The 21,116-nt window shown below is 35.1% G+C and overlaps 4 protein-coding genes across 7 annotated transcripts; 2 read left to right on the top strand and 2 right to left on the bottom strand.

Annotated features, from left to right (window-relative positions):
* The first annotated feature begins 188 nt into the window (after positions 1 to 188).
* On the top strand, positions 189 to 2,263 carry LOC104756719 (uncharacterized). Of its 3 annotated transcripts, none has more exons than XR_015586792.1 (6): positions 189 to 499; positions 661 to 796; positions 886 to 1,050; positions 1,146 to 1,268; positions 1,339 to 1,505; positions 1,607 to 2,263. XR_015586792.1 is itself a non-coding variant. In XM_010479346.3 (6 exons), exons 2-6 carry the CDS (start codon positions 668 to 670, stop codon positions 2,057 to 2,059), a joined length of 1,014 nt encoding a protein of 337 aa, XP_010477648.1. In that variant the 5' UTR covers positions 189 to 499; positions 661 to 667; the 3' UTR covers positions 2,060 to 2,263. The 3 variants fall into 3 exon arrangements, 2 of the variants coding, with proteins under 2 accessions (XP_010477648.1, XP_010477649.1); XM_010479346.3 differs by having other exon boundaries at positions 1,362 to 1,505; XM_010479347.3 differs by lacking the exon at positions 189 to 499 and having other exon boundaries at positions 535 to 796; positions 1,362 to 1,505.
* Positions 2,076 to 4,258, bottom strand: LOC104756720 (putative inactive poly [ADP-ribose] polymerase SRO2). 2 transcript variants are annotated; one of them, XM_010479348.3, is made up of 5 exons: positions 3,507 to 4,258; positions 3,161 to 3,399; positions 2,905 to 3,035; positions 2,670 to 2,811; positions 2,076 to 2,327 (listed from the first exon to the last, which is right to left on the bottom strand). In XM_010479348.3, exons 1-4 carry the CDS (start codon positions 4,010 to 4,012, stop codon positions 2,698 to 2,700), a joined length of 990 nt encoding a protein of 329 aa, XP_010477650.1. In that variant the 5' UTR covers positions 4,013 to 4,258; the 3' UTR covers positions 2,076 to 2,327; positions 2,670 to 2,697. The 2 variants fall into 2 exon arrangements, with proteins under 2 accessions (XP_010477650.1, XP_019095152.1); XM_019239607.2 differs by having other exon boundaries at positions 2,995 to 3,035; positions 3,507 to 4,211.
* A 694-nt stretch (positions 4,259 to 4,952) lies between these two features.
* On the top strand, positions 4,953 to 8,693 carry LOC104756718 (proline-rich receptor-like protein kinase PERK12). The gene is made up of 8 exons (XM_010479345.3): positions 4,953 to 6,336; positions 6,425 to 6,913; positions 6,993 to 7,079; positions 7,234 to 7,304; positions 7,418 to 7,494; positions 7,632 to 7,779; positions 7,859 to 8,020; positions 8,145 to 8,693. Exons 1-8 carry the CDS (start codon positions 5,487 to 5,489, stop codon positions 8,388 to 8,390), a joined length of 2,130 nt encoding a protein of 709 aa, XP_010477647.1. The 5' UTR covers positions 4,953 to 5,486; the 3' UTR covers positions 8,391 to 8,693.
* LOC104756717 (uncharacterized) lies at positions 8,651 to 9,857 on the bottom strand. Its single transcript, XM_010479344.3, has one exon. It carries the CDS (start codon positions 9,531 to 9,533, stop codon positions 8,949 to 8,951), a length of 585 nt encoding a protein of 194 aa, XP_010477646.1. The 5' UTR covers positions 9,534 to 9,857; the 3' UTR covers positions 8,651 to 8,948.
* Positions 9,858 to 21,116: the final 11,259 nt, after the last annotated feature.

Here is a 21,116-nt window from a genome sequence, read left to right as displayed (position 1 = left end):
ACATTCATTATAATAAGCACTATTCATAATTGGCCCATTAATTACATAATCTAAGTCCATGATACTTGGATGCCACGTAGCTCTAAGCCCGCCTCTATTTAAAAGGAAAAAAAAATGTTAATGGGCATTTCTTTTTTCCTTTTTCTGTCGTCATCTTCATTCTATATTCAACAAACATAATTACAGATTTTTTTACTCATTTGCACACTTGCTTAGGATAATATAGATTAGAGAGGCTTGAAAAGACAAAGAACAAAAAAACAAAAATTCATTATTGAGTTTGAATTAGGCCTAGTTTGAATTACACAAACCAGAGTCGACTTTTTTTTATCGTATGGTAGAGGAGAACAGGTTAGAGTATCACGAGTTCAATTGCGACAAGTGAAAAACACGAGTCGAAAAGCAATGTCCGGCCGATTTTACGCACATGCTTTACCGACCAAAGAGAGAACTCACGAGAATAGAACTTGTCCCAGATCTTTAGTTCTCGGTGCGTAAGGTACACTCAATCTCCACCTAACTGATTCTTGATATATTTATGATTAATCTCGAATTTCATTTATAATCTTCGATTAATTTGGTTAATCAAATATTTCTCTATGTGTGTTTCTCTCAAACCACATCGTTGACTTGCTCTGTTTTTGTGACCTAATTCTACAGAAACAAAATGGGTGGATCTGAAGTTTCAAGATCAGAGGAGAAGAGCGGTCTAGGTTTCGTTAAACTGTTCGAAAATAATGTTGCATTTTCAGGATTTTTGGTCTGGATGAATCAAACCATTCAAGAGCCTCTCAAGGTCAAAAAAGTTCCATTTCCATCTCAAGAAGCTTATTCAAATATAGGAATTTAGTTAGATTATGATTCTTGATGTTGTTCTTGTTGTAGGCTGAGTTCAAGAGATTAAGGAATGTTAAAGAGCTAAGCTTGATTAAGTCAGTGTCAGAGATAGAGACTACTTATGAGAAACACAGAGATGAAGAGAAGTTAGAGAAGCAGTTACAGGCTTGGAGAGATAACCCTTCATGGATAGATCAACCTCCTAAAGTGGTGGTAAGATTAAATATAGAAAAAAATCTCAAAACTTAAAGAGAGACTTGGTAGAATTTAGACAAAAAGATTGATTCTTCAAATCTTTATGTTTGTAGGTGAAATCACAAAATGGTTTGTTTTGCCATTTGAACATTGAAGTAGACGTAGGATTGCCTCCTGAATCAGTGTACAACATTTTCACTCATCCAGACAACAAAAGATACTTCAAAAACATCAAGGTGCCTTTGCCTACGGTCTTCTTTTGTTTGAATTGAGTTGAGAATTTGAGCAAATTTTTGCTTGAGACAGAGATCTTAAATGATCATTAACAGGAAAACATATCGAGAACAGTTTTGATCGACGAAGGGCTAAAGCAGACCGTGGAGGTGAAGCAAGCCGCGGCCTGGAAGTTCCTTTGGTGGGATGGTACTTTCCCTATACATCTAATAGTCGAAGAAGACCGAGAAAACCTAACTGTAAGATACTATTTATATCTCTCGAACGAATCAATCTTTTCGTTCTGTTTCCATAAGTACTCAATATGTTTTTTTTTGTTTCTCTTGCTTATTGAGGCCAGTCAAGTTATAAGCAAGAGAAAACAATGTTCATGAAAGTATTTGAGGGCTGTTGGAAAGTGGAGCCATTGTTTATAGACGAGCATTTATGTGACCGGTCGAAGCCAAAAACTCTAGAAGATTACCACAGTTGTAGCAACGGACGAGGAAGGGTTGGGTCAAAGGTGAAAATGGATCAGATGTTCCAACCTTCTGCTCTTCTTACTCCACCGCCGCTTTCTTGGTATATACGTGGGATCACCATTAAAACAACAGAGAGTATGATGGAAGATCTTTTCGCTGAAGCTACTAGACTCCGGGGAGGTGGAGGAGGAGGAGGAGGCCATCATATTGATGATGACCAAGGAGAAAACAGTGTCGTATTGGAGAAAACCAAAAGTGTCGATATTAAGGAAAGATGGAGATTGCGTAGGAGGAATAGAGGGATAAGATTTACAAATTCTAGGACCATGTAATTAAAAGAGACCGTAATTTTGGAAATTCTTGATTGTTCTGGGGATTTGGAATACAAGTTTCCCAATAGTTCAAATCTAAAGGAAACCCTCTGTTTTTTTTTTTACCGCTAACAGAAACTGTACCTTCCAATAGGAAGAAGAAAAAAATGCTTAAAGACTCTCTCATACACATTTTGATTGAAGCTCCTTTATGTACGTTTAAAACGCGTGTGCTCTTTCAATTGATTTGTTTTCTTCTTGTCATCTTTCACACGTGTGAAACTTCTCTCTGCAATGAATAGAGAAGAAGAAAAAGAAAAGGTCAATAATATTCTAGAAAGTAAAAGACATTTCTTAAAATTCTATATGTTTGTTTAAATGAAGAGCAAATGAATGGCCTAAAAAAACATTGCATGAGTTGGATCAACACTCAACACACACGTCTTATAAAGGTATAAATTAGGCTGATGTGGAGTTTGACAAGAAAAAGGTCACTTTTCATTTTCTATTATACCCCCCAATATATAACAAGACTAAGTTTTTAACAAATCCTTGCTCCATAAGTAAGAACGAATAAGAACAAATCACTTTAACATTAATTTGATTAGTTGAGAATAAAGACTTTGCTTACCTCATGTGTGTGTGTTTCTTTTTTTTTATTAATTCTTGACTTTGTTTCTGTCTCGGTGATTCTTAATAATCTCAGCCAAAAGATTGTCACCAGCCACTTCTCTCATCTTCCTAACCAATTGGTCTCTCCTGATCTTCCGTTTCTGCAAATATAAAACCCACATTTAATTTGAATCCAAGTACTAAATCTCAATAAACATATACAATAGGAACATTAATGTGACTAATTTCCATACCCTAAAATCATCGTAAGTTCGAATGATCAAGTTCATTCTTGAAGAATCCATTGATTTAGACAGCATTGACATCAAGGAATCAAAACTAACCCAAGGAGAGCTTGGTCTTGCAGCAAAACCACCTCTACTTACTGAAAACAACACACACACACACACACAAAAACCAAATCCTTTCAGCAACTATGAAAAATCACAAATACCAAAAGAAGAGAGACCCTTGAAGGTCAGTGTTTACAAACAACGAACAACAACAAACCTGTGAGACGAGGAGACCTAAAACTAACGATGTAACTCGGCAAGATATGCGAGTTCATGTTACAGCTCCAAATCACATAGTTTCTAGGATTACGAAGATCATCAACACCAGAATCAAACTCAGGTGAGCTAGGATACGATTGTTTAGAGCCAGAGGTGGTTAACTCAGGTTTCCCCAAGATTAAACGGCATAAGAGAAGATGCCTTAAACCTTCCTCATCTGGCTCTGTAGCTGAAGCCCTGCACACAACAACAACAACAACAACAACAACAACAACAACAAAAAATCAAAATCACACACGATTCTAAATCTAAGCCAAAATCAAATCACACACAGTTTCACTTACGCGAGAAGAGAACACTTGGAAGGAACCAAATGGATCCCAACACCATGAGAACAAGGATCACCTTCAAATTTCCCAACATCTTGATTACTAAATCCGTAAGAGACGATACTCTCAATCTCCTCTTTAGAACCAGCGTACCAACCGTATTTCACATTCGCGTCTCCTCCGACGCGTTTCCTCGCGACAGCTTCGGTGAAGATCCTGAAGGAGACAAACTTGGCTCGATTCGTGATCCCATCGGAAGTGTTTTTGCGAATCGTGACGATCGTCGTGTCGCTGGAAACGAAACCCATCCCTGAAAGCAAACACGCCTTGATAACGTCGTGCTCCGCGTTTCCTTCGTCGAGAAGAATCAACGAGGAGGATGAGAAGATAGACCCGGAGCCGGAGCGAGAGCGAGAAAGAGATGACGAATCAGCATCGTCGGAGAGTGCTGAATCGAATATTTCGCCATTATCTAGTTTGGTGACGGAAGCTTGGTCCTCTATTTCGACCTGCGCCGCCATTATCACCACCACCAACCAACAAAAAAAAAAAAACACACACACACAGAGAGAGTAAGAGAGAAGAAAAGAAAGAAAAAAATCTTGGGGAAAAAGGGAAATGTGAGAAATGAAGAAGAGAGGGTCTCTCTCTAGTCTTCGTTTCTCTCCGTATAAACGGTTTTATTTTGGTAAGCGGTGCCGTTACTTTTTTTCTGCTTGGAGGACAAGATTTTTTTTATTTGTTTTGTTCACCACCACCTCAATCCCAATTTGTACAATGACTCTATTACCCCTATTGTAAGATCACGTTATTTGCCACCATCACTAAGGAATCATTTTTTTCTTAATGACGTCATTTTTGTTCTCATCTTAAGATAAGTTTTGTTGAAATCTTTAATTGTGCTTAAGAGCTTTTTAATTTGACTATAATTAATTACCTTTGTATTGGATTGAGAATTTGAGATTCTTTTTTCCTACCCAAACATATGACATTAATTGAGATTCTTTGTTTTGTTTTCTTCTGTAAGATGTAAAATACGTGTTTGTGACAAGGATAATAGATTAAATACAGATACATTATTGAATTAGATTGGAGATTGATGGATATAGGCAAATTCGTAGAGAGGTAATAAATTTGGTAATAGTGATAGGGGGGGGGGGGGGGGGGGGGGGTAGTCTTCCATTTAAAGCTATGCCTTGCTCGGGTGGCCAAAGTTTTTGGTTTTACCCTCACTTTTAGCTAATGATGATGATACACATACACAAAATATCTAAAATGAGAATTACGTATGTATTGGGCTTTTAGTATTGTGTCTCTCTAATAAAAAGCCCATTTATATAGTTATTACTAAATTAAAAGGCCCGGTTAAGATTCCACCGATCGTGCTAGATTGTACGAAGATATCGGGTCGGGTCGGGTCGAGTCGGTCCGATTAAACTTCAAAATGTTCCGTTTTGATTTACGCGGTAACCCGAGAATCAAGGAGTGACATCCCAAAAGAAACAATTACGATGCGGCAAACAAAAAAAAAAATACACAGAGAGACGACGAACGACGACGTGCCTTCGACTAATCATCATCATCGTTTAAAACACGATCATGGCGATTTCTTAATTTTCTTTTCCTTTTCCTATTCTTTATTTTTTTTTCCGGGAAAAGGGAAGAGGGAGAGAGAGAGGGAGAGAGGAAGAAAAGAAAAAAAAAAAACAGAGTTTCTCCCTCCATTAACGTAATCGGGCTTCGCATTTTTCTCATCTCTCTCTCCATTTTATTTTAATCCAAGGTCCTGCAAATTTATAAACCCTAGTTTTTTATTTTATTCATTATTCGATTCAATTGTTTCTGGGAATTTTTTTTTATTTTTCTCACAAATTTAGGATTTTGGAGACTTGGGATTAGGTATTGGGTTCTTCGTGAATTGAGATAATCCCATACAAAAATCGAAACTTTTTTGGTGTTTTATTAATCAATTTTGAGTATTTGGTAAGATTAAAAATGTCAGACTCAGGCGATTCGCCACCAGCGCCACCAGCTGATACCGCTCCTCCGCCGGATACTTCATCAGGAAACTCTGCTCCTCCACCTGATGATTCATCTCCACCTAACCCACCAGCTGATTCATCACCACCGCCGCCGTCAGAACCATCACCTCCTCCTCCCGAGTTTGAGCTTCCTCCTTTACCTTCTATTTTCCCTCCGGTAACAGCTTCTCCACCTCCAGCTTCTGATTCTTCTCCACCGTCTGATTCAACCCCTTCTCCGCCGCCACCTTCCTCAAACAACTCTCCTTCTCCTCCGGCGGATTCAGAAACACCACCGGCTCCTCCAACTGAATCAAATAACAACCCTCCTCCGTCGTCTCCGGACGTTCAATCTCCACCTCCTTCATCGTCTTCGCCGAATGTAGATCCCACAAGACCGGTATCACCACCGTCACAATCTCCTCCGGCTCCACCATCATCAGATCCTACTAATTCGCCTCCAGCTCCACCGTTAGACCCTACCAAACCTCCCCCAATTCAACCATCAGGACCAGCTCATTCTCCTCCGGCTAATCCCAACGCGCCGCCGAGTCCATTCCTCAATGCACCACCCAAAACTGTTTCCAATGGACCTATTGCGTCTCCATCACTCAATGCTCCCAGCAAAGGAACACCTTCCTCTAACCAAGGCAGTGGTGACGGCGGCTATCAAGGGAAGACTGTGGTCGGTATGGCTGTGGCCGGTTTCGCCATCTTGGCTCTAATAGCAGTTGTGTTCTTAGTGAGAAGAAAGAAGAAGAGAAAGTCTGATGGCTATAATAACTCACAGTACATGCCACACCCCAATTTCTCTGTTAAATCAGGTTAAAGTCTTTGCCTTTATCTACTCTGTTTCATCTCTGTTGCTTGGCGTTTTGACCAGCATTGTATTGCTTTGCTTTGATGTGTTAGATGGATTCTTATATGGTCAAGATCCTGGTAAAGGATACTCTTCTGGTCATGGTGGTTCAATGTACAATTCACAGCAACAACAACAATCCTCTATGGGAAACAGCTTCGGTGCACCTGGTGGTTATCCTCATCATCAAATGCAATCAGGTGGCACACCTGACTCTGCAATCCTCGGAACTGGTCAGACTCATTTCAGTTACGATGAGCTTGCGTCGATAACTCAAGGCTTTTCTCGTCAAAACATTCTTGGAGAAGGTGGGTTTGGATGTGTCTATAAAGGTACATTACAGGATGGTAAAGTTGTAGCAGTTAAGCAGCTTAAAGCTGGAAGTGGACAAGGTGACCGTGAGTTTAAGGCAGAGGTTGAGATTATTAGCCGCGTTCATCATCGTCATTTGGTCTCTCTGGTTGGTTACTGCATTTCTGACCAGCATAGATTGCTTATCTATGAGTATGTTTCTAATCAAACGTTGGAGCATCATTTGCATGGTGAGTTGCTTTTACCATTTTCGTTATAGATAAGACCTTTTTAGCTCTATGTGTTTGACAAACTCACTTTATCCTTTAGGAAAGGGAATGCCGGTTTTAGAGTGGTCTAAGAGAGTCCGGATCGCTATAGGATCAGCCAAAGGGTTGGCATATCTACACGAAGACTGTAAGTAATTCCTCATCCATTTGTTAAGAAACTGCTAATAGTTCAGAGAAAACAGAATCACACAGCCTTCACATTGGTTTTGGTTGTGTGTTTTCTTTAAGCACTTCGTAGTTTATAATATAGGCCAGAATCACATTCTTGTTTTGTTTAATAGGTCATCCAAAGATCATTCACAGAGACATAAAGTCAGCAAACATTCTGCTGGATGATGAATATGAAGCTCAGGTACCAAAGAAATCCCCCTTTTCTCTATATCCATCTTATGACTGTATAAAGTTTTAGCTGATGAGGCTTGTTCTTGGTTTTATGTTTTCTGTTTTCTGTTTTCGGGTGTTTAGGTGGCTGATTTTGGACTTGCTAGACTCAATGATACAACACAAACTCATGTATCAACTCGTGTTATGGGGACCTTTGGGTAAGCATACGTCACAAACTCTACTCCAAAATTGAACCTTTATTGATTCATGCATGAAGACAAGTTTCTTTTATGTGGAATGAGAAAATACTTTTGCTAGTATCCCATTGGATCAAAACTGACATGTTTGTGTTCAGGTATCTAGCGCCGGAATATGCATCTAGTGGAAAGTTGACTGATAGATCCGATGTTTTCTCATTTGGGGTTGTTCTCTTAGAGCTGGTAACTGGACGGAAACCAGTTGACCAAAGTCAGCCTCTAGGAGAAGAGAGTTTGGTCGAATGGGTAAAGAACATTGGCTCTTCAACAGTTACAGTATAACATTGGCTCTAGTTTACTCAAGTACTTATACATGAACTTACAGGCACGCCCACTGCTTCTCAAAGCCATTGAGACCGGAGATTTCAGCGAACTGGTTGATAGACGGCTTGAAAAGCATTATGTGGAGCATGAAGTCTTCAGAATGATCGAGGCAGCCGCTGCATGTGTTAGACATTCTGGTCCAAAACGTCCACGCATGGTTCAGGTAATTCTGACTAACCAAAAAGTCCAAAGCTCCCATTTATAGCAGCAACAAGTGGATTGCTCTATACAGTTCTTGATTCTAATCCTCATCACATCTGAAAACTTATCTACTCTTTTAAAATAAGGTTGTGAGAGCATTGGACTGTGACGGAGACTCGGGAGATATTAGCAATGGAATCAAAGTTGGGCAAAGCAGAGCTTATGACTCAGGGCAATACAATGAGGACATCATGAAATTCAGAAAAATGGCGTTTGGTTTTGATAGCAACACGGAGTCAGGATTGTACAGTGGAGACTACTCTGCAAAAAGCTCTGCTGATTTCTCAGGGAATGAATCTGAGACTCGGCCTTTCAATAATCGACGGTTCTGATCATACAATAGGTGAAACTAAACACATACATTTTTCCTTCTTGAGCTCTGTAAAGCCATTCTTTACGTATATTGTGTGAGATGCTTTTCTTGGTAGGTGCCTTTAGTTTTTGTTCTCTAATTGCTAAATTCCTCAGAAAAAGAAAATACATAGAACCCCAGATAAGTTGTAAAAGAGTTATTTGTATCTTGTTTTACCTTTTCTCCCTTCTGTGTTACTAATTTTTGTTTGGAGTTAAGAGGATAGTGAAGAACTCTGTATTCTGATTAAAAACGTTCTTCCATAAATTTGTTGATTCTTTTACCATGATTCTTACAAAATTTACATAGAAAATAAAGTACTACATATGTATTGGACTTATTCAGTACCTTAGATATGTAGATCAGAGTCTACAGTATTAATCACACCAAGGGATTATAAGAAGTTTGGTAGCTTCAGCTCTAAGTTCCATACCCACAAATCAACCGAGAAAAGCAAAAGCATAAAAGAAATAAAAGTTTAGGAAGCAATCAAGGCATAAAACATAAAAGTAGTTTGTTCTTAGACACACTAAGATCATTAGTGTCCTGGTCGGAACTCGAACTCAGGACCTCCACGTCTGATCTCTCCTTTAGAATGATGGTCTCCATTTTCCGGTAGCTTGAACCTCACTGCATGTTTGATACCCGGTGCAGGTGGTCCTCCTCCTCCTCCGCTTCCGCCTCTTTCTCCTCTCTTGTCATCAAATCCGAATTCTATATCCTCTCCTCCTCCGTCTCTTCCAGAGGGTTTCTCAACTGGCTCAGGCCGTTTCATATCATCAAACCCAAACTCCATATCACCTCTCTCCCTTGGTTCACGCTCCACGGGACGAATCTCACGGCTCTTCTTGGATGAAGGTTTCTCTTGCTTTGGATGCTTGCTATGTTGCTGCTTAGCCGCACGGCTTTCACGGTTACATAGCCTCCCAAAGACACAAGCCAGAGCCGATAAGACAAAGATCACGGCTAGGACTATGAAGACCGTCCCAAAGTTTCCGCTTGAGCCAGAGGAAGAAGAAGGTTTTGAAGAAGAAGAAGAAGATGGGTCTGGATACTGTTTAGTATATGCGTTCGGATACACAACAATAGGCTGTTGCATTTGTTGTACTCCTTGATCTCCCATTTTTACTTCTAGCTAGGTTTTGGTTTTTGTTTGGTTCTTAAAGATAAATCAAGAACTGTTATAAGAAGATGTTTGGGGAAGTTCTTTTTTTTTTTTTGGAGTTCCTTGAGTAGAGATCAAGGAGGGTTATTGAGAAGGTACTTGTGGAACAAGAAATGTGAATATGCTTCATTCCATGTGAGATTAGGGGCAATGTATTAGTAATAGTAGCATTGGTGGTTAGAAACAACCTTAATATTTAATATGTATCATGCAAAAGTGACAGGTAATGCAAGGAATATGTAAGACTAATGCGTCTGAAACCAACATTTTTATAAATTGAGATCGAACATTCGTTGTTGTTTTTTCTTTCTTTTCTTTTTATAAAGAAAGAACCGCAAAAAGAGATTCTTTGTGATGTGTAAGTGCATGGAGAGAGATGCACTTTGGAACAAATCTGTTTTCTTTGTGAGGAGATAAAGTGTAATTTTGTACAATTTGATTAATCTTTCCCATTAAAATTCAAAAAGAAGATTATGGAGTGGCCTTTACCCAGTCATTGGCTCCTTTATATTCCCATATTACTCAAATATAGTTGCATAAGTCAGCTTTTAAGAGTTTACATTTGTTTCATTTCATTGAAATAGATAAAATTAACTTTTATTAGTTTTTTCTTCAAATATTTTGTCAAGTTATTCTAGATATTTAGGTGAAACTCATATAGGCTTAATCATTATTATTACTAGTTTTTGAACCCACGCTACGCATGAGTTTATTTGATATGTTTTGGTGAAAGTTATGTATGATTGATGACAATTACAAAATATTTTTTTATAGAAAAATTAAATTATTGTTAAGGCAAAACTTTTATTTCAGATACATAATTTTAAAATATATATATATAAATCAGTTGGGTTAAAAAATCAAATTTGATCAAAAGAATCATGAATTTAACTGGACGTCCAGGCAAGACGGATCGAACAAACATTAAAACTGGTGACCTTGCATATCCTAAACCATTTCTTTGACCATCAGACAAACAAAAATTTTAGAATCATGAATTAATCTTGTTTTCTCATATTTAATTGACCGCCACCATCTATGTATTTTTTTTCACTGTTTTTTTTTTCACTGTTTTCTTACTATTCATATTCTTTCTCGTCATTTTCATTGTAAATTTTCATTATAATTGTCATCATTACTTTTACCGTCCGGTTCTTCGTTATACTCTTCTTCTTCCTCTTCCTCATCAGTCTTCTCACATTCTTCCACTGAATAATTATTTAAAAACATTTTTTTAGACTACCAAAAAACTTGTTAATCCATCAAACTCCAAGACAAAAATCATTGCCTATTTTCTCATAAAATTTCATAGATCAGCATAGTCACCACATGCACTCAATTATTGATACTTTCACATGTATACTTATTCGGTTTTAGATCCACATGTATTCAAACTTCTTGTACCAAAATCTTTAATACTACAAAATTGCAAATTAGTTGTAGAGAAAGTAATATGAATACATGTATAGCTAATAAATTTGTATTTGTCGTCGATCATTTTTCTTTAAACCTCAAAAATTAACTCAAACAACATCAAATTAAGGTCTTGCGACATCAATCCTTCTTCCTTAGACCCAAAAAAAAAAATGATTGAAACAATATCAAATCACCTATAAAGTCATACACAAAAACATGTTTTATAATTCATAAGAGATGTAAAGCACAAAAAGAGATAAATGATACTTAAACTTTTGATAGAGTTTAAACCTTTTTAATATTTTAAACTTTAAAAAATGTTAATCATTGACATGTCGAATCTCGATAGGTTGTTTAAAATCCTATGTGGACGGCTTAAAGAGCTTATAGCTCCAACTTTTATTAGTATAGATAATTATAATATTTTTAAATTTGGACGCCTGATAAATCAAGCTTCCTTCTCATTCCTAGTTGGAAGAATATTAGTCTTATTTATAATGGTTCTCATCCATTGTCTAAAAATTTTTTAGGCGATGTGGGATGTTGTACATACACTTATTTATAAGTATGTTAATATAGAAATTTTACATAATTTCAAAAATGTTAAGTATTGAGATGTCTGATCCCGATTGGTTATTTAAAAAATCTGAATATACAAAATTCTGGAAATTTTTAAAAATGTTAATTAGTGACATGTTTAATCCCTATTGGTTGTTTTAAAATCCTATAAATTTAAATTTCTGGAAATTTAGAAAATGTTAATGAATGACATGTCAAATCTTGATAGGTTGTTTAAAATAATTCTTAATATAGAAAATTCTGAAAATTTAGAAAATGTTAATGACTGACATGTCAAATCCTGATATGTTGTTTAAAATACTACTAGGGAGGTACCCGTGCTTGAAGCGCGGTATTAAGATTTTAATAACAACAGTTTTGTTACTTTATGATATGTTACTTTTCTGAACTAATATGTAATAATTGACATATTTAGTCTCAATGTGAAATATTAATTGAGTCTTTTAAATAAACAACTAAACTGTAGTAAACAGATATTGAAATTCAATAAGTAAATCCAAAAATTTTAAAAGCGTAAGCAATTTCCAATAGTTCAATATTACAATGTATTATCTCAATTACAAAATAAAGATGAGAGTAATGCAAAGTTGTATTTCAAGTAGCGGTTAATACAAACATACTAAATTTTATAGACATTCAAAAAGAGAAAAATAAACGGCCAACACCCCATTCTTTACATTTGAGTGTCTGAGCTTTCACCTTGTTGCTTAATCACATGGTTTATGTAATAATGCCAGCAAATTCAGACTTGTAAATATATAAAGTGTTTTAAGAAATTTTACTTTAACATCATACAGAACTTGTTTTAATATAAATAATTACATCTTACATAGCCTGGTGATGCTCTAGTCCTTCAAACTCTGGTTTTATGAAGATCTTCGAAGAGGCCAAGGTGTTTTCAAGACATGGTGCACCTATAGACATTTAGAATTAAAAGTGAATATATTGGTTCCTTATAATGATTATATCATAACTAATTCATGTTACATACCTTCATATTCTCCCACCCTCATAAATCGCATTACACAGAACACTACACAGAACACATGTTCGGATTTGTATATGAGATGGCACCCGCTTGGTTGCCATATGGTCATGAATTGAGAAGCGTAGTTGTCTTTGAGACGACACTTCACAGTCTCACACCTAAATGTTTATAAAATAAATAAAAAATCTTAAAAGAGACAACTTTAAAACGTAACTGTCCTAAAGGTAGAGTAAATATCTTTTTACTTGCCATTCAACAACATGAGAACAACTTCATTATTATCAATGACACTCGCAGGCCTTCTTCTATCTTCCACATCCATTATACACACACAAACATCTAATTTGGGAAAAGAACAGAATTTAGGTTTCCAAAATGTTGTTAATCTATTTTTGGTAAAGTTTAAGTCATACTTTTCTATGAGAAGGACCAATACACAAAGTTTCATAAATCCTAAAAAGAATCTAGTTTTTCGAATACAAAGATACCAATTAACTATATTGACGGAGTGTACCAACATAATATAAAATCAATTAAAGAAATACTTACCGAAAGTAATTTTTAGGACTCAATGATTCGAGCAACGTCATATTGGCATCATCCGTAAATTTAATCTGATAAGGATGATGAGTATTCCTCTCCTCCATGGTTGGATTGATCACTTTGAAATTTCTAATATTGTACCACTCACCATCGTCGATATATTTTGGGAGTTTAGCGAGTGTATCAGGTAAATAAGGAGCTTCAATTGTGTCACCCTTCACAGTTTAACAACAATTGTGTAAGAAGTCTTATATACAATAACTGTTAGAACTTGAAATTTAAGTAAAAATCATTCAACTAACGACCCTAACTTTTACATCCACAAGAAGTAGAACTCGTTTGGTAAAAAACTCTTTGACTCTCCAAGAATGTAAGACATTGACGTTGATACACCAATTAGTTCTTCCGGGTAGCAGATCAGCAATATAATCGAACCTCATGATCTTCTCAAATTAGGTTTCTTCTTGATTCTTCTCTGTTATCGAAAACAAAAAGAAGATTTTTGATTTGTAAGAATACAAAGAGTCACGACTAAATGTTGCGTCTTAATATTTTTAGTTTCTCACCTTTAGTCTGAATATTAAAATTCTAATATTATATAAATAAATATTGTTTTAATATAAGGTTTGTCACACTTACATGTACAAAATACAATTTATGTTAACATATTGAAGATGTTTTCATGTTTTCATTTTTAAAAACTTAACACTTAGATATTGATATGAAAAAGGTAATATTATTACGGGGAAAAACTGAAAATCTGATGACAATAGTATGAAATGAAACGTTATAGAAGATATTAGATGCTTAAAAGAAAATCATATATTTTCAAAGACTTCTTTGAAAACCACATTAAGTGTTTTGTTTTGACATTTCCCTTCTTCATCTGTAATCAAAATCTTCAATCTTTTTCTGCTTGTCACTCTAGAAAATGCATCGTATAATTGTCCATGTGTAAATACAGGCTTGGGTAGATACAATCCAACCTGTTCTAACATCTGACCTTGGCTTTTGTTTATAGTGATCGCAAATGCAAGAGCAACAGAAAACTGACGACGCCTCATACGAAAGGGAAACTTTGCATCCGGTGGAGACACAAATATCCTAGGGATAAGAACTTTATCGTTGACGTTTCTTTTACTTGTTACAATCCTTGCTTCAATAATATGATTAGCCATTTGAGTGAAAATCAATCTCGTACCATTGCATAAACCTCCCTTAGGATCAATATTCCTAGCAACATGATAGGTGCTCCCTTTTTCAGCGTCAAAACATGGTTAGATAATCCATAAACGTGAATACTGTTTAAGAATTCTTGAGTGTAGATCATATCGTCGTAAGCACTTGTATTAGAAGTCTCGATGCTGTCTGAACTCAAATATTGTCTCTCTTCCCCTGGATATAATAAAACCAAAATAAGAAACCGTTTATATTGAATTTTGTTTGCCAAAAAAAATTGCACTCTTAATATACCTGGAAGTTGAGAGTACATATATTGATTTATTTTATCGACGTCATCATTTCTTGGACTAAGAATAGCTCTTTCGCAAAAGAATTTTGCATCGGTCCGTGTTGCAAATGATTTACCGTATATCTGTTTAACAATTGCTTGTATGGGATTGTCACATGCAGCAATTAATAAATCCTTGGGTATTTCTATTTCGACCTCACCACTGTTAGGCTCATTGATCTTGCCATCCCCAATATCGAGTAGCCATTTTGAAAACGTAGAGAGAGCATCTGCATCCTGACTTTTTTTTTGCTTTGCGAAGCCTCATGTTTTGTGTAAGCCGAAGTACTTTACAACTATCCCAAAGCAACGATGAGTTTATAGAGGCTACAACTGTCCCAACTCTACCAGCCTCTGGCACAACCGGTAGAATTTATCTAAAATCACCCCCTAAAACAAAAATCTTACCTCCAAAAACCCGATCACACTTCTTAATATCTCACATACTCCTATCCAAGGTTTCGAAACAAAATTTGTTCATCATTGGAGCCTCATCCCATATAATGAGCTTTGCTTCTCTAATCAACTCGGCAAGATGTGATTTAGCATCTACGGAACATATTGTATATTCGTCCACATGGATGGGTATACCAAATCTAGAATGAGCTGTCCTACCACCTTCCATAAGTAAAGCAGCTATTACACTTGATGCAACATTAAGAACAATATCACCCCTAGATCGAATATCAGAGCCAAGAATACTCCACAAAAATGTTTTTTCAGTACCACCAAACCCATGACCAAAAAACATACCTCACTTGTTACGATTCACAGCATCAATAGTTTCTAGGTAGATTCTTCGTTGCTCATCGGTTGACATACGTAACCACCTGTCGAAATCCTCTCTTTGCTCATCACGTTCGTTGTGCGCATGCGCAGTAATTAGATATTGAAAAAAAACAGTTTTAACACTTTAGGATATAGTGTTTTTTTAAAAAAAAAAATTAAATATTTGATAATTGAAAATTTTAATATTAAATGGTTGTCATCTTAAGATATAGTATTATCTTTACCAAAAAAAAAAAAGTTTATAATGTTTTATTGGATTGTCAAGAACCTTTTCAATTCCATTATGTTAGTAATAAAATAGTTATATCCCATGTCATTTTAAATATGTATTTCTTGATTACATTAAATAATTTGTATTTAATTTATTCATATAGTAGCTATTATATAAATAGTTTTTAAAAATTTATGAAAGAATTATACTCAATATAAATTATTAGTCTTTAAAAGAACAAACTGTAGTAAAAGTGTGAAAACCCATTAACAAATTGTAATAATATTCAATTGCGCCTCCAATATTTTTATAAGTCTAAGCAACTTCCCAAAAGATTAAGATTATAATTTATTATCTTGGTTATAAAATTAAAACAAAGACAACCCATATTTGGATTTCAAGTAGCGGTTACTCCAAACATTTAGAATTATAAGTAAATGTTCAAATACACATTAAATTTCTTTAAGCCTCTACTCCTTCTGTTTGTGTCCTTGAACTCTCACTTTATGCTCCATCACATTCAAAATCAGAACTGTAACTATAGAAAGTGTATTTAAAATTTTTACTCTAACATCATATACAACTTGATTTTAATATTCATAAAAACTTACAAAGCCTTGTGATATTCAAGTCCTTGAAACTCTGGTTTTATAAAGATTTTGGAGGAAGCTAAGGTGTTTACAGTACATGGTGCACTTAGAGACATTTACCATTTACAGTCAATTTTGAGATTACCATTTGTTGATTCTGTTAGATGTATGGTATGTACCTTCAAATTCTCCAACCTTCCAAAAGTGCAATATACAAATCACAGGTTCGGTTTTATATGTGAGATGACACCCGTTTGATTCCCAAGAAGACATGAATCGAGAAGCATAATTATTTATGGCACAACATTTTACAGATTCTTTCCTACAGATTTAGCAAATTAATATAAATTCTAACATAAACAAACTTTAAAATGTAAGTATCCTTAAAGGTAGAATAAATGTGTTTTATTTGCCATTCAATAGCGTGAAGACAACTTTAATACAATCATTGTCACTCTCATGTCTTATCATAACCGTTTCAAATATGTAAAATTTTAATAGTAATCTTTTGTTTTTTATTTTACACATAATAATGGGTAAAGATTAGCATTTAACTAATTATTTTCATAAAACAGAGACAACGTTCACGAGGCAAACTATATGTATAATGTAAATGCCAATGAAAGTTTCAATCCAAATTCTAATAAACTCAAAGCTACAAAGAAACAAGCTCTGCTTACAAGACACCAACATTGGACAACAAGTTCTACAGTCCACCTTTCAAAAGAGGTATATTATTATAACGGGTAATAATGGGTAAAGATTAGCATTTAACTAATTATTTTCATAAAACAGAGACAACATTCACGAGGCAAACTATATATATAATGTAAATGCCAATGAAAGTTTCAATCCAAATTCTAATAAACTCAAAGCTACAAAGAAACAAGCTCTGCTTACAAGACACCAACATTGGACAACAAGTTCTACAGTCCACCTTTCAAAAGAGGTATATTATTATAACTTTTTTTTGCTTTAGATTAAAATTTTGATAATTATATTATAATCTTATAAGATTAATATATATAATTCTTTGACGTAGGTATCATGACCAGATGAATCGATCAACAGATGGAATTGGAATTTCAGCATATTTGATTTTTTTTGGCTTGGGGAGTTTGTGTATTGAATACAATCCAATCCGAGAATTTAGATCTTGTAGTCGTTGAAGGAATCATAATATCATCCATAGGACCATCTTCATTGTAGTCTTCTTTAGATATAATCTATATGATAATTTTTTTAAAAATATTAAAAACATGGATTTATTCTCAGATAATTATATAACATGATTATTAAAATAATTTACATAAAATTACAGCTATAGAAAAATACATACCCAAAAATATGCATGACTATAATCAATCATACTTTTCTTACAAATATGGTTATCAAAGTAAAAAAAACAAATTATGACAATTCAAGACCATTCAAAAAAAGAAGAAAAAATCAATATAAGAATTTAGGTTATAAAAAATAATACCTGATATTAATTAGAATCAAATTTGTTGATCGATTCATCTGGTCATGATACCTACGTCAAAGAATTATATATATTAATCTTATAAGATTATAATATAATTATCAAAATTGCTTGTTTCTTTGTAGCTTTGAGTTTATTAGAATTTGGATTGAAACTTTCATTGGCATTTACATTATATATATAGTTTGCCTCGTGAACGTTGTCTCTGTTTTATGAAAATAATTAGTTAAATGCTAATCTTTACCCATTATTATGTGTAAATAATCTGGTTTAATTGAAACTGAATTAAAGAAAAGGGAAGTACTAATAATTAACAATATATAAAAATAAATAAAATAAAACTCTTACATAGCTTAGAAGATTAGTGCGCACAGCGTGTATGAAAAGGCTCTATTCTCCTTCCCACTAACAATCTCAAGGACATCACCCCGAAGCTAAAGATATCTGACTTTGTTGAATACGACCCATTCTCTGCGTACTCCGGAGACATGTAACCACTGCATAATGCATGGAAGAACTTTTTCAAAGTTTAACATTTTTTTTTTTTGAATGAATGTAAAATTGTATTCATAAAAAAAACCTGTTTCTTTAACGTTTCTAAGTGGAAAAACAAAACTTTAAGGCTGAGAAAATAAAGCTTTGAGAACCAGAGCATTAAGATGTCTTCATAGTCGCGGTGGCCGGAGTTTAATAGGAGAAGGAGTTTGTACCGAATGGTTTTGACGATCTGTTGGCCTAAATGAAGGGCAGAGAGGGGGTTCTTGCCATGCCTGCGGCAATTACGCTCTTGCCATAGAAAGTACACCGTGACTTGGAATGTATATCGCAGAAGTAGCAGAGGACTCTTGCCATAGAGAGTACACCGTTGTCGAATGGATGCCAAGCAAACCATTAGTGAGCTTGCTCCAGACCTGATGAGAATATTGACACTGGAAAAAGAGGTGGTTTCTTGTTTCCAGTGGTGCATTGCAGAAAGAACATGAGGAATCAGCATTACCATTCCACTGTAGCATACGATCACATGTTGATAGTCTGTTTAACATTCCCAGCCATGTGATAAAACCATACTTTGGTGTGCCCTGTGAGAACCAAACACCTTAGTCCAGGCGCATTCTGGTTTCCCCGTGCGTAACTGATGCCAGGTATCCCTGGTCGAGAATTTTTGTTTGAAGCCTGATCGCCATTTCCAGAGATGCACGTCTGCAGTATGCGGCTGCTGTTGCAGTTTCGCTGATGCAATCGCGGATTCCACCCTGTTCAGAACCTCCACTCTACGTCGTCGTGACCTATGATTTAGCATCACGGATGCCACCGTCTCATGTGTGGAGATCCCAAGATCAATACTGCCCCTGTTGCCTAAGAGATCAAATAGAATTCCCATTGAAGACCAACGATCATACCTTAATTAAAACAAAACCATATATATATATATATTGTAGTTAGTTTGAGAGAGGTAACCAAAGTTTTTGATTGATTGCTTACTAAGTACCAGACGGCATCGTAGTTTTAGTCTCCCTCTCACTCCTGTCACAGATTTTTGCCAACCCGAAATTTGAAATTTTGGGGATCATACCTCTATCAAGCAAGATGTTTCCTGGCTTAAGATCCTTGTGAATAATCATGTCTCGCGAACCTTCTTGCATATACGCAAGTCCTTGAGCGATGCCCTTAATTATGTCAAATCTCCTCTGCCAGTTCAGCTCACATGAGTTTTGGCCTCCACCTATAACGCGGTTAGAAAACAATTCGATAAATTAAAATAATAATATAAGGATGTTAACTTAATTATTATATTATATATTGTATAAATAAGTCACCAAAACGTCAATGGTGGAGGCTTCCGCTTTCTACGTATTCATACTTTAACCTAAATAATCAAAACAACCCTTAAAACACTTGTAAAGGCAGCTCACTCTAGAAAATTAGGTTAAATTTTTAAATGGAGAGAGATTTACCTACATGTTGGGATCTTCAATCAAAAGAAGAGTCTCTTGAGGAAAAGTATCTTGCAACACAATCTACTCTTTCTATGCTATATTGCGCTGCCGCTGAAGATAAAGCTGGGATCCCTAAATTTCTCTCTTTACTTCTACAAAAACTTCACCTCCTCCAACTTCAATCTGTAGAACAACCAAAGATCCATCAAACTAATTGAAGAAACACAAACGATACAAAGCCTAGAAAAACTTAAAACCCTAAAAGTGGTGATTTTTCAGTAAAAAAGAATTATTAAATTTATAAAACTATAAATTCAAGAGAAGAGAGTTTTTTTTTATTTGTTGAGTTATGGTGAAAGCAAACGACTGCATTGTATTTATAGTTGTAAATGACCTATCTTTTTAGGGTTTCCAGTAAGGAGGTGTATTGTCATCAGGTTTTTTTTCCTGCAGAAGCCCATTAATTTTTAGATTAATGTCGGTATACAAACAATCTAAGCCCATTAATTATATCAAATTTGTAGAATTTATAGTATAATATAGAATCATAGTTGTAAAAAGGGTGTTTTCCAAAAAATATAGGGATTAATTTAGCAAATTCTAGTTTTGCAAATAACTTTTTATGCAATTAGATTATTTCTAAACCGATTTTTGATTTATTTTTAATGCGAAAAATAGGTAAATTTACGTCCAGGGGCAAAATATTTTAATGTCAAGGGCAATTTCATTAATGGTAAAATAGTAAAATTTTGCTGAGATTGAATGTGGGACGTTTTCACTTCTCGTTTAATATAATTAATGTGGATGACTTAAAAGCTTATAGCTTCTACTTTTGTTTAGTATAGATTTTTGTAAAATTTTGGTAGCATATGTGTATATGTTTATAAATGGAGTACACTTATTAACAAAGAAACACCGCAGGAAAAGAAAATGTGAACAGTCCAAACGAACAAAACAGCTTGACGTGGCCGAATAATTCATAGCTTGTATATTATCTGATCCGCAGCTTTTTTTAGTGGATCATTCATGGCATTACGCATAAGGCTATATAGTCTATGGGAGCTCACTGCTATGCATATGATGGATAAAATTCATAATCACTCTTAGTAAGGATCAAATCTTCTTTTCTCTCTTCTTTTACCAAAAAGAAAAAAGAAATCTTCTTCTCTCTTCAACAGAGACAAAGGAGACAGTCGTCGTCACTAAAAAAAAATAATATAGTGTAAGAGAGAGTTAACTATAGGACTTAATTGTAATTACATATACCCTAATTACTCTTGTTGATCTCCTATATATATTGTAAAGTTCTATATGGAATAATATTAAGCATTCCTTCATACATGGTATCAGAGCAAATACGATACCTATAACCCTAAAAAATTTTCAGGGCCGCCTTCTCTTCTCATCTTCTCCATCACTTCTCTTGTCTCTCAGTTCATCTCTCACCTTGCGGCTAGGTTCTCTCTTAAAGACCTTGGCGAGATGAGTTATTTCT

Source organism: Camelina sativa, chromosome 17, assembly GCF_030686135.1.
Source record: "Camelina sativa cultivar CO46 ecotype springtype chromosome 17, ASM3068613v1".
Taxonomy (NCBI): domain Eukaryota; kingdom Viridiplantae; phylum Streptophyta; class Magnoliopsida; order Brassicales; family Brassicaceae; genus Camelina; species Camelina sativa.
The sequence above is the reverse complement of the archived record's forward strand: the minus strand, read 5'-3'. Positions and strand labels throughout refer to the sequence as shown.